The sequence below is a fragment of the Scatophagus argus genome, chromosome 11, assembly GCF_020382885.2.
Source record: "Scatophagus argus isolate fScaArg1 chromosome 11, fScaArg1.pri, whole genome shotgun sequence".
NCBI lineage: Eukaryota > Metazoa > Chordata > Actinopteri > Scatophagidae > Scatophagus > Scatophagus argus.
In genome coordinates, this window is record NC_058503.1 from 1,807,756 (window position 1) to 1,821,076 (window position 13,321).

Sequence of the window (13,321 nt, forward strand, 5' to 3'; positions counted from 1 at the left end):
AGGAATTTCTGCTTATCAGGCACAAACATTCACTTGGACTCAAGGATGACCTGGATTAATTGTCAATGTCACTGTGATCTCACAAACCTAACTCAAGAATTCATATTCTAAGTGTGATAGCATTTCACACAATTGTCTAATAGGCTAAAAATGGTGAAGTGATGATCTTTTATATCCAAAAAGTCAATTACTGAACACCATAACTCAGGAACAAAAGGGGAAATTGTGACCAGATCCCAAATTTTGTCAGATACTAAATTGGTGAAGGTAATTTTGGGAGTCCAACTTGTGTGCTGATTGTGTAGATCCTCTGCACTGCCGGTCTGAAGCTATGAAGCATCCATGTTTTAGAATCTGTAGCTTCTTCACACTAATATACATATTTGAGCTTCAAGTGAGTTTTTCTGCACCATGTGATGAAGCTCGGTCACCATATACTGTATATTATATGAGCCTGGACAGATATGGATGTACAGTGCATCCAGAAACTATTTACGCCGCTTCGCTTTTTCCACATTTTGTTATGTTACAGTCTCATTTCAAAATGGATTAAATTAAATTCCCTCAAAATGTCCCTCAAAATTCTACACAAAATACCTTATAATGACAAAGTGAAATAAGTTCGCTTGAATTTTTTGCAAATTTATTAAAAATGAAAAACAAAAAATGTAACATGTACATAAGTATTCACACCTTTGCCATGACACTTAAAATTGAGCTCAGGTGCCTCCTGTTTCCACTGATCATCTTTCAGAGGTTTCTGCAACTTGAGTTGAGTCCACCTGTGGTAAATTCAGTTGATTGGGCGTGATATGGAAAGGCACACACCAGTCTATATAAGCCCTCACAGTTGACAGTGCATGTCAGAGCACAAACTAAGCCATGAGGTCAGAGGAATTGTCTGTAGACCTCCGAGACAGGATTGTGTCGAGGCACAGATCTGGGGACGGGTACAGAAAGATTTCTACTGCATTAAAGGTCCCAAAGAGCACAGTGGCCTCCATAATCCGTAAGTGGAAGAAGTTTGGAACCACCAGGACTCTTCCTAGAGCTGGCAGCCCAACCAAACTGAGTGATCAGGGTAGAAGGGCTTTAGTCAGGGAGGTGACCAAGAACCCAATGGTCACTCTGACAGAGCTCCAGGCTTGCTCTGTGGAGAGGGGAGAACCTTCAAGAAGGACAACCATTTCTGCAGTACTCCACCAGTCAGGCCTGTATGGTAGAGTGGCCAGACGGAAGCCACTCCTCAGTAAAATGCATATAAAAGCCTGCCTGGAGTTTGCCAAAAGGCACCTGAAGGACTCTCAGACCACAAGAAACAAAATTCTCTGGTCTGATGAAACAAAGATTGAACTCTTTGGCATGAATGACAAGCGTCATGTCTGGAGGAAACCAGGTACTGCTCATCACCTGGCCAATACCAATCCTACTGTGAAGCATGGTGGTGGTAGCATCATGCTGTGGGGATGTTTTGTGGCAGCAGGAACTGGGAGACTAGTAAGGGTCGAGGGAAAGATGACTAAAACAATGTACAGAGACATCCCTGCTGACAACCTGCTCCAGAGTGCACTGGACCTCAGACTGAGGTGAAGGTTTACCTTGCAACAGGACAACGACCCTAAGCATACAGCCAACATCACAAAGGAGTGGCTTCAGGACAACTCTGTGAATGTCCTTGAGTGGTCCAGCCAGAGCCCAGACTTAAAATAAGTGTGCCAAGCTTATAGGATCATACTCAAAAAGACTTGAGGTTGTAGTTGCTTCAACAAAGTATTGATCACAGGGTGTGAATACTTATGTACATGTTATATTTTTGTTTTTTATTTTTGATAAATTTGCAAAAAACGACAAATACAAGATATAATAATAATAATAATAATAATAATGATAATAATAACATATTAATAATAAATTAATGAATAAAAATGCAAGCAAACTTGTTTCACTTTGTCATTATGAGGTATTTTGTGTAGAATTTTGAGGGAAAAAAATGAATTTAATCCATTTTGGAATGAGACTGTAATGTAACAAAATGAAGCGGTGTGAATACTTTCCGGAGGGCTTTCTGTTTTACACCTGTGTGTCCTCACCAGTGATGGTGCTCATCAGCATTTACCAATGTTCCCAACTAATAGCATTTTAGTAGTTAGTATGTGTTTTATGCTTTCATTTTTTTTTGTATTTTAATCATTTATTGTAGTTTATTGCACTTCTTTGACCTATACCTTTTAGTGAGTTAGCTCTGCTACAAATATTTTGAATTAAATTGAACTGAATTGAACTGAACTGAATTGAATTGAATAAATCCACTGAACCCAAAAATTCAGTTACAGCAATTTAATTTCAAACTAGAATGTCATTGTCGTACACCCTGGTGTGAGTGCAGCCTAAGACTGAACGACAGGAGTTCAGGACCACAGACAGCTCACACAGCTCATCATGAATTCAGTCAACTGTACAAGACAGAGAGGAGAAAACAGAACCTTGGACAGACACAGAGAGAACACATTCTAACTCTGAGTACGGCCTCCACCTAAAACCAAGGCCCCATTCACACTTGTCGTTTCTGGTGTCATGCGTCAAATCCAGATAAAATTTAAGATGTTTTCATTACACCTAGCCACACATGTACGTTGGCCAGACAGACAGACAGATCTAATTGCAAACAATCTTTGCTTTCCAAGGCTATGTGCACAATAGGTTCAGCCATCACCCGGTCAACAAGGTGGTCATGCACCTGAAGTTGTTAACATAACAAACGTGTGACTGAATGGTTTTTGTGAACTTTGAGCAAGACAGAAGTTTTATTGCTGTCTTAGGCTAGGACGTGTCTCACACCACATGTGGAGGCAGTTTTAGCTTTTCCTGACTAATGTAAATGGTGTGGACAAAATAACAGTGACACATAGTTTAACAGTATAACACAATGAATCAGCAGCACCACAAAATGCAGCCTTCAGTATGATTCTACAGTTGGGTCAACACCTCTCTAAAAGAGTTTCAATAAAATTTGGACACTATAACCTTCAGGAAGGTCACATATGGCAGGACTGTGGGTAGGTAGGTGTGCCTGAAAAATTAATAATTAATATCTAATAATTAATTTGACTTTGACTTTTTTTTTTTATCCCCTCATGTAAATTCCACAGAGTATATACACAAAATTAGATGGTTCCAAAGAATGAAAATGAAAAGAAAAATGTCAATATTGTTAATACTTGGAGCTTTTATAGTTCTTTCTTAGTACTTTACTGAGGCTTTACAGATTTATCACCATCTTCTTTTGCTCGCATGATACATTACAGAGCCTTTGATGACTGGTGGGACACAAATATTCAGCACATCTTCCTCTGTTATTATTCTGCAATTATGAAGTGCCACTATAGGGACTTGAGGATTATGAATTTTCTAGAATGTAGTTTGCATCAAGTTACACCACATGAAAACTGTCACAGTACACAAAAACTCCTGCCTCCTCACAGTCTAATTTAATATCAGAAAGTGAAACCATAAACAGGAAAAGGACAAGTGCCTCATCTCAGCGTGCCTTCGGTGAGGCAGATTTTGTTATGACATCGCTCAACAATAACATCAGTAATGCCCTCCACTTTCCCTTATGGACTGACAAGACAAAAATAAAAATCACTGTACTTTATTGCTTATACTTTGATCCACAAGCACAGACATGCATGCAATTTAACATCTTATTCAGGTCCACATTTCCTCAGGAGGGTGGAGGTTAAGTTGTGCTAATGACAAAGTAATTAGGAAACTACTCAGGTAGTAAATCCTCCATTGTTGTTGGTTTAGCTGCTTGACTGGGGCTCTGCTCACAGCTCAATTGACACTTCTGCTTATTTATGCTGGCGGGCTAGTCTCACTGTCTGAGAAAGCACACACAAACGCACACAAACACACACACACGTAAGGTCAAAGCTGCTCGCCTGAAGTGTTTGATGCCAGAGATCAGAGAATGGAATGCGTCCGTATTCTATTATTCATATTCCCTGTCTTGCCGTCTTCTTTTTCTGATTTTTCTGTCGGTGGCTCAGCTTGGCTTCACCACTCATCTGCTCACAAACACTGTTTTTCAATAATGGATTCTTCCTTCTTCACTTCCTGCTCCTCCTTCTTTCTTCCATCCTTGAATCTTTGTTTTTTTTCCTCCCTCTCCCCCATGAAGCTGAATTACTGACTGTTTCTTGACTTCAGGAACTCTCCTGTTAGTTTTGTTGCAGGACAAGATACAACTTTCTGATTCTTAACGTATATCCAAGCAGACCGTTGTCACCAACTCTACTTAACTGAGAACATCTGGGTGGTAATACAGGGCCTTTAATCGTTAACAACACAGCATTTTAGAAGTTGATCATATGTGTTATGTGATCATAAGATTCAAGTAACTAGTAACTATAAACAAAACAAATGCAGTAGAATAAAAGTATAGTAATTCCCTGTGAAATGTTGTGAAGTGAAAGTTTTAAGGAAAAGAACCTCAAAATGGTGCCTAAAAGTAGCAGATGCTAGTGTATTGGCTAACAAGTGCTGCTTCACAAATGCAGGTATCAAAAAACAGATACACTTTGGATTCAAGGATTTATTATGATAATAAACGGTAAAGTTCAGACTTGTACTTTGCTCAGAGATCAAGTCATAACAATGAAAAAGTACCAAGGCAAATGTCTTTGCAGAAATTTTAAAAACCTAATTAATGGACTTAGCACCTTCGCATTTTCAGCTCCAAGTCTTTTCGATTATGACATGTTTATCACTAAGCAAAGTACAGGTCTAACCTCATCAGGAAATATTGAGTTGTAGCTGTATCAGCAATTTTGTGAATAATGGAGATGATGATGGTCCAGTTTTGTGCTTGTAATAAGTAATTAAATAATATTTATTTTATTTATCTTGACAAAAAAAAGTCAGTGCTGAATTGCTGATGTATTTCTATCTCCGTGTCTCTATTGCAGGATGGCTTCATGAGCTGGCCAAGCGCCTGGGTAGCCCCTACTTCCTGACAGCGTCGGCCCCCACCACAGTCAGCAGCATCCCGACCAACATCAGTCAGTGGAATGCGTCAGGGTCAGAGGTCGCAGGGCAGGGCTCCTGGAACTCCAGCCAATATTACACAAACATGTCAGGAGGCGAAGTCGTGTCGGGGACAGACACTGCAGCTGGCAGTTTTGGGGTGCTGGGTGGTGGCCCGTCTATGCGGAGTAGCTATGTGACATCACTCTACTTTGCTTTGAGCAGTCTTACCAGTGTGGGCTTTGGAAATGTGTCAGCCAACACAGACTCAGAGAAGATCTTCTCCATCTGCACCATGCTCATAGGAGGTGAGGTGTGTGTGTGTGTGTGTGTGTGTGTGTTAATACTCTCAGCTTGTTCACCCTTCCTCTTTGCTCTGTCCCTTCTTTAGAAACCACTCCTTTTTCATACTGATGCAGTATGAAAAAACAGTAATTGTGCACCCAGACTTGTATTTCAAACCGTCCATTCATTTTGAGGGATCAGCAGTTTCATCACATGTTTGTTGGTACATTTGTTTGCTATCAGGACATATCAAAAACTATTTAATGGATTTCAATAACTGACACAAAGTGGGGCCATGAGTCAGTAAATGTATCATTCATTTTTGGTGCTTTTGGTGATTTTCATATTTTTGTTTCTAACTATTGCAGTGATTGTCTATCATGATTAACATTTTCTACCATAAAAACCATATAGAAATATGCAGCTTTGCTTTGTAGAGGTTTTATTTAAGCTATGCTAACGTGTATTAAACGCTGGTTCAGGTCCATTTCTTTGCGAGTATTTTTTCTTAATGTAGTCAAGAAGAGCTTAAAAAGAGCACAAAATGCAGTGAATATCCCTACAGTACAATTTATTGACCAAAGTAAAATGTATAGTTGCTTGTCAGATGTGCAGATTGTTTCATGTAGAGCCTACATTCAGCAGCATACATTCAGAGGGGTATATCCAGCTTAGTTTTTCTCCAAGCCTTGAGCTGAGGCAGTGAGCACTGTGTCACCTTCAATCAAACACCTGCAGATACTAAATCTTCAAAAGGAATTAAATATTTATAGTTTATCCAGCCACTGTCTTTCTCACTCAACTGGCCTGACAGAATAGTCCCCAAATCATGTTGCTTTGATGCCAAATAGAACCAATTCATTTTATTAGAAGATGAAAATAGAACTCTGTGCTGGTTACAATCATGATAACAACACAAAAAAGCCTAACATCTTATTCCTCTTGTCTGTAAACACACCGAAGAAATAACACTAATAATGATGCATGACAAAGATTCAAATGCAGGGATGATAAGCTCTCGTATTCCAAGCTCTTTTCTAACATTCGTAAAGGATTCTTTTCAGACCCCTTTGAGTTTGCTCTGTGATGTCATCATCTGGACTTGTGGAGAAACTGCTCCACAGTGCTAAAGCCGACAACAGGAATGTGTTTTTGTTTTTTTGATGTGATGATCATTAAAGTCAGAGAACACGATGATCTGTGGAAATGAGTCCGACCTCAGTGCACATTAAGTGGACATTAAATGACTGCACACACACACACACGGACATAAACAGACACTTTTACTGTTATATCTGCTTGGACATTGTATTGGTTTACACTCATTCACCATTGGCCAAACATTAACTTTAACCACAACTCTCCATATGCATTATTATCCCTCGGAGTGTTTTGACGAGTTTGTGCCAATGGACCAGCATAATGTCAGTTAAAAGTTAGCTGCATGAAAATCAACAAGAGAGACTGAGACAGACTCAACATTCTTGTGGTTTGGGAATTTCAGCTGAAATAGAGGAAGCTCTATGTGAGTTGTGTGTTGTTGTGTGTGTGTGTGTGTGTGCTGTGTTTTTGGCTCCGTAGCAGATCAGGAGTGGTGTTTCTCATTAGAACGTAGATACACAAATCACACAGGATTTTCTTTTTCAGTTCACATTTTGCTTTCAACAGTAAATTTTATTTCAGTGCCAAAATGTCACTGTTACTATTTTAGTCCCGTAAGCTTAGAGCTGAATGCTAATGACATAGAAGTGAAGTCAGAAGCTACTGAGAGACAGACTAATATATTGTTGGTTTGATTTGTTGACAATAAGAGAAACATATATGACAACTATTGTTACAATATATTAAAGCTGTCCTTTTCCTTTTGGGGTGGGTGAGCATGGTCCTCTATCGAGCTCTATCAAGAGCGAAGAGAGGAGACTATAGCTTCATTAGTCCGCCAGAACTTTATCCTCATACTGAGTTCAGAGCCAGGGGTGAGCTGCCGTGAAGCAGTGATTGCCCTTAAGCTGTGACTGAAATATATTTATACATTTTTTTCAAAGCGTGAGGTGGGTCGTCCTGCTTTAAGATGCAGTCATGTTAAAATAATGTCATTAGTCTGGGTTTCAGTGGACTGTGTAAGCGTCCTCTGGTCTGAACGCTGTTTCAGCAGCTTTTCTACTTGGGCAGGAATTAAATTTACGGAGAGAAACCACCATGCAGCACACTCGGGCAAGTACATTATGAAATAAGATCGTTCCAGGCCTCACTGGTTGGTTAGGTGTGTTCACATATAAAGCAACTTGACTGTGATTGTGGACATGTTTTTTACAAACCTACACCAAGAGTCATTAGGATCAGAGCTGTTTTCAGTTTTACAATAACAATTGAGTTGTCTTACCAGTGTTCTGTTCATTACAAGATTTATTCAACAACTGGGATTATTTTTCTTTCACTAGTGTGTTACTGCTATTTTATGAAATCAGTAATCCACTTGAGGCAGTGCTTTATGGTGGTTCTACAGTTAAGTCGTTTTAAGCCCTATGCTCTTTAACTTGTGGGAGCTTATAAAGACATCCTGTAAAGCTTTCTGCTGTGCACAATCATCACAGGATTTTCCTGAAGGCCATTCAAAACAAAAAGCCAATAAAATAACTCTGTAATTTAATCTGAATCATGCTAACACACCAGCTTTCCTCTGTCTCCAGCACTGATGCATGCGGTGGTGTTTGGCAATGTGACAGCGATCATCCAGAGGATGTACTCACGCCGTTCACTCTACCACACCCGCACCAAGGACCTGAAGGACTTCATCAGGGTGCATCGGCTGCCCAAAGCCATGGAGCAGCGCATGCTGGAGTGCTTCCAGACCACATGGTCGGTCAACAATGGAATAGACGTTAGTGAGGTGAGGAGAGTGCTTGTATCACTTCAACACTCAACGCAAAAGTGTATAATTGTAAGTTGCACCATTTATATTGATTTTACGAACACTTCACCTATGTAACAAAACAGAAAAAAGTGGTTTCCTTACAAATTGTTTCAGTTGGTGTAGAAATACCTGCATCTGAACTTTTCACCACCACGCCAATACAAAGAGTATTTGAGGTGAACCACTTGCAATGCACAGTGTAGTCAAAAATCCTAATTACTTTTTCAACATTCAGCAGGAAGTAGTCCCATTGAAACACCAATAAAACCACTGAGGTTTGTTGGTGTTCTCGTTTTTTGTCTGTTTAATCGTGGGTGAAGTGGCCCTGCAGTGGCTCCCAAACCTTTTCTTTCGTACCCAATCTTTTAAACATGTCTTTTTTTTTTCAAGATGAGGAGTGAGAACCAGAGGGATGTAAATGACATTTTAACCAATCAAAACAAAACAAGCAAACAAATTTAAAAAAAATATATGTCTTGCACACAGAAAACAGAAGGCTTCTCTACAATATTAGCAGTGAGGTTTAAAGGAGGACAGGTCACTTCATGTTCTGGATTTCTTTAGTGAATATATCATTTTGCTGTCAGAGTAAATCTTGATAACGTGGTTCGTGATTGCTTTATCCACATCAGAGCACTCTTGTTTCTTTATTGTTACAATTGAATCCCTAGTAATATTAGTAATAGCAATACAAGGGATCTAATTACTGATAAGCATGCTTTGTTCCAGGAATCAATGCAGTACCGTGAAGCAGTTAATAATGTTGTTAGTTACAACTGTGTTAGATAGGTCAAAGTGTTTGCAGTAAAAACAAAGGTTAATTGAGCTTTCATTCTGCTCCACATTTTTCCCTTTAAAAAAGAAATTCTTTCAGCTAATTAAAGAAGGTAGATCTTTGTTAGTGGCTGTGTGGAAGCAGCCTGCTGTTTAGCCGAAGCAGCCATGACAAGTCTTAGGACAGAACACCTGTTAAGTGTCAACCTACTCTCACTTTACAGCTACTGAAGGACTTTCCAGATGAGCTGAGGGCCGATATCGCCATGCACCTGAACAAGGAGTTGCTCCAGCTTCCTCTGTTTGAGTCTGCCAGCAGGGGCTGCCTGCGCTCCCTGTCCCTCATTATCAAGACCTCCTTCTGTGCTCCGGGAGAGTTCCTTATCCGGCAAGGAGACGCCCTGCAGGCCATCTACTTTGTCTGCTCGGGGTCCATGGAGGTTCTGAAAGACAACACTGTGTTGGCCATATTGGGTAAGTCAGAGGAACAGGGTGATGGTTACAGATAGAAATGTTCATGCTCATGTGCATGTTGTGGATCCCTAAAAAGGGCAACCTTTCCCCTTGGCAAACAGTGAAACAGAGATATTATTCAGTGTGCACTGCTCCTATAAAATATAAAATGAAAACATCTGGATGGAGAGATAAGCAGTTTTTTTGGTAAGATTTAATTTAATTTACAAAGTTAGGAAAGATATTAGAAAACGGCAGAATACGTTCATGTGTTTTGTCAGAACATTGTGTTCTATTGATTTTTTGCTTGATTTATTATTTATTTTGGGGGGTTGGTTGAGCCAAACAAAATTCTGAAATAGCTCCAAAAACATACTTGCTTTTACTTGTGTTCAATATCTGAGTTATTTTCTTACATTCCTTTTATTACCTCAAGGAATAACATCATTTAAACTAATAATGTTGTGTCTTTAGTGAAAGTGAGGAGCTTTCAAAAAGTGTCAGATTAGATTTCTTGACTGTCAAGTTGTATAATGACATGCTATTTACCTAATTAGACTAAAAAGTATGGTCCATTAATTGAAGGAAATTTTGTGTAAACCTGAGATACACTGGATAAAAACTACCGAGCACACCCATGGCTTTGATAGCCGTTTATTCGTCAAGCGGAGACTTAATGAGAGGATGTGAGATGATTGTTATCTGCGGGACACTGCTATACATAGTTAATGAAGGTGAGAATCGTCAATTTAAGAAAACTCTGACAACCAGGTGAATATGCAGCTGTTTGATATCAACTGCTGTTAATGAAGTGTGGACTTTGGATTTAAAAAAGAAGAGAGAGCTCATCTCTCAGCTCAGTGAGTACAGTTCGGATTTTTCACTGTCTTTGGTTTCATCGAACTGGGCCTGCAGAGCAACTTGATCAGGATTGGAGTGGAAATTGGGTTGATGAGGGAGACTGAAAGAAAGAGAGGACAGATAGGTGTGTGTGTGTGTGTGTGTGTGTGTGTGTGTGGATCACTCAAACAACAGGGGGGGCAGGGCTGAGAGCAAGCTGATAAAGAGCTGTTGTTTGTGCGCTGCTGCTTGAGTCATTACCATGCTTGACACACACACACACAGAGTCCAAGCTTCCCGCAGTGTTGAGCCTGTGAACTATACAGAGTAATCCTTCAATCCGGTGTGAATAGAGATGTGAGGAGTCTTGCTATCAGACCTCGCATATGGCAACAGAGTATAGATACTGAAAAAGAGATGAGTGAATGAATGAAATGAGGATGTCTGTAGTGAGTTGTACACTCCAGTGTCAGATGGACAATAGCCGAATAACAATTTAGACTTCATCAGAGGAAATTAGGATTAGGAAAAAAAAAAAGAAAAGAAACAAACAACTGAGGAAATTCTGATGAGTTTGCTGAAAGATTTCAAATTCATACATTCACATCACAACCACATGCTCACACCTAGGGGCAAAGTAGAGCAGCCAATTAACCTAATGTGCTTGTGTTTGGGATTGTGGGAGGAAGCCGGAGAAAACCCACACAGGCACGGGGGGAAACATGCAAACTCCATACAGAAGGGCCCAGATCGGGATTCGAACCTGGGACCCTCTTGCCATGAGGCAACAGCACTAGCTACTGCACCACCGTGCCGCCCAAGATTCCAAATTTCCAAAAGATTTCCAGGAAACAGATTATTGTATGTTCGACAACAAATGCAGCTATGAGGGTTCACACACATCTAAGAAAATATCTTTTAAATCCACCAAAATAACATGTCTGGGAAAGTAATGAGTTATCTTACAAAAGTTATGACGGTGCAGCATAATTGACTGAAGTATTGTTATAAGGGCTGTCATGAGAGCTGGAAGCCTTCTTGTCTTCACTTGCAGCCAGCAGCTGTAATTAGTACTCTATTCAGGGTGAAGGGAACGTTTTGTAGGCAGCTTGCAATCGTGTTATTTCTAACTGCTGTAGGAACATGCCAATATGAACTCTTATGGTCATGGTTTAAAATGCTACTGCAGTTATTACCAAAATAAGAGTCTCGGGCAGTGTTAAAGCAAACTTGACTAATAAAGATAAAATAAAATAAATTAGGTTCTAAAACAAATTAGACTGAAAAAAAAATTGGCATATAAATTTGTTGTTTCTACCAACAAAAGTAAGGAAGTTACTGTGTTAATGTTAAACGTTCGAACTATCTCTTGTAGAACCATTTGTATTTTTAACGACACCAGATTGACGGGTATTTCAAAATGTCAGCTGTCACAGTCTGATGAAAGATCCATTCTAAACTGCAGTGAGTAAAACTGTAGTCTTTATGCTGTCTTTGTGCTGTGATATAAAACAGAACTTTGGTCTAAATATTCCCACTATCTTTCAGTCCATACTGTTCCTTTTTTGTGTCTCTTCTTGGTTTCTGTTCAAGGTAAAATTTCTTCAAGTTATTCTCCCTTTCTCATTTTTTCAACATTTCTAAGGACGAGGTTCGAATTTTTTTGAATAACACTTGGAATGAAAATTTCCAAGGGACAAATCAAATGCGGTGTTTGTATTTACATTAAATGTGAGCAGCCATGTCATGATGCACTGGGTCTTTCTTTGCTTTTGTTTTGCTAATTCTTTCCATCTTTAATTTTCTGTTTTATGTGACACTACTTATGTTGTTTCAGCCAGTGTCCTAGTATGATGTATATTTATGGCTGGGTGGATGTCCTGTTTCTAGCTGACAATGTTTTACCATACAACATTGCATAACCCATTGATGTATTATTTAGACCTGCGTATGCCGCGCCGCTCAGCCTTGTTTCAATTTTTTTTTCAGTAGCTACTTGCATTATTGTAGCAAGAAATTCCCCCGCAGCCCAAAAGGCATTATATGCATCAGGCAAAGAATTTGCAATTAAATGAATATGCGTTGGGCGGCACGGTGGTGCAGTGGTTAGCACTGTCGCCTCATAGCAAGAGGGTTCCAGGTTCGAATCCCGGTCTGGGCCCTTCTATGTGGAGTTTGCATGTTCTCCCTGTGCCTGCGTGGGTTTTCTCCGGGTACTCCAGCTTCCTCCCACAATACCAAAAACATGCACATTAGGTTAATTAGCTACTCTAAATTGCCCCTAGGTGTGAGTGTGAGAGTGTGTGGTTGTTTGTCTTTGTGTGTTGGCCCTGCGATTGACTGGCGACCAGTCCAGGGTGAACCCCGCCTCTCGCCCGTAGTCAGCTGGGATAGGCTCCAGCTCCCCCGCGACCCTGACGGATAAGCGGTATAGAAAATGGATGGATGATGAATATGCGTCATCTTTGGATATCTTTGGTATTGAACTCTTCAATATAAATCTATGGTATAACCACAACCATGTATTTCTTATTGTAACCATGATGACAGAGACCCCCTAACTTTGACAAAGTAACAAAGTAAAATTTTAAACCATGATGAAGAGTAACTAAACCCCTAAATCACTTTTTTTCTTCCTATTTTTGTATCAACTGTCCTCTTCCTATTGCAACTGAATTTTGTGGGTGTTTGTAACTGTTTCAGCAGATTATGTAGATTTAATGTTGTGACTGATTTGATTCATGGTACTGTGAGCATAGATATTTTAGTGTTAATTTAGTAGTTAGTATAATCTTTATAGTATTTAGTAGGTTAGCGACTTTTGACAGATGTTGTAGGTTGTAGGCTAGCTTTAGGTCGTAGTTCAACTCTGCATGCTTTATAGAGTTGTTTGATTTAGCAGTTAGTTAGTTTTAATTTTCATTTTTAGTTTTCATTAACAAGATGGGTCAACTCTGTTGCTTTCTCAGCTGTAAAAACCCCACCGGGTTGCGCAGCTTTTTCCTTTGAGCTCTTCAGTTACATAGG

General features: G+C 39.7%; 1 protein-coding gene across 1 annotated transcript in view; it reads left to right on the forward strand.

Annotated features, from left to right (window-relative positions):
- kcnh3 (potassium voltage-gated channel, subfamily H (eag-related), member 3) overlaps positions 1 to 13,321 on the forward strand; it is a 125,276-nt gene that overhangs the window by 96,302 nt on the left and 15,653 nt on the right. The window contains exons 8-10 of the mRNA XM_046404170.1: positions 4,971 to 5,336; positions 8,004 to 8,203; positions 9,226 to 9,475. Coding sequence (XP_046260126.1) covers positions 4,971 to 5,336; positions 8,004 to 8,203; positions 9,226 to 9,475 — 816 coding nt within the window. The remainder of the gene's footprint in view (positions 1 to 4,970; positions 5,337 to 8,003; positions 8,204 to 9,225; positions 9,476 to 13,321) is intronic.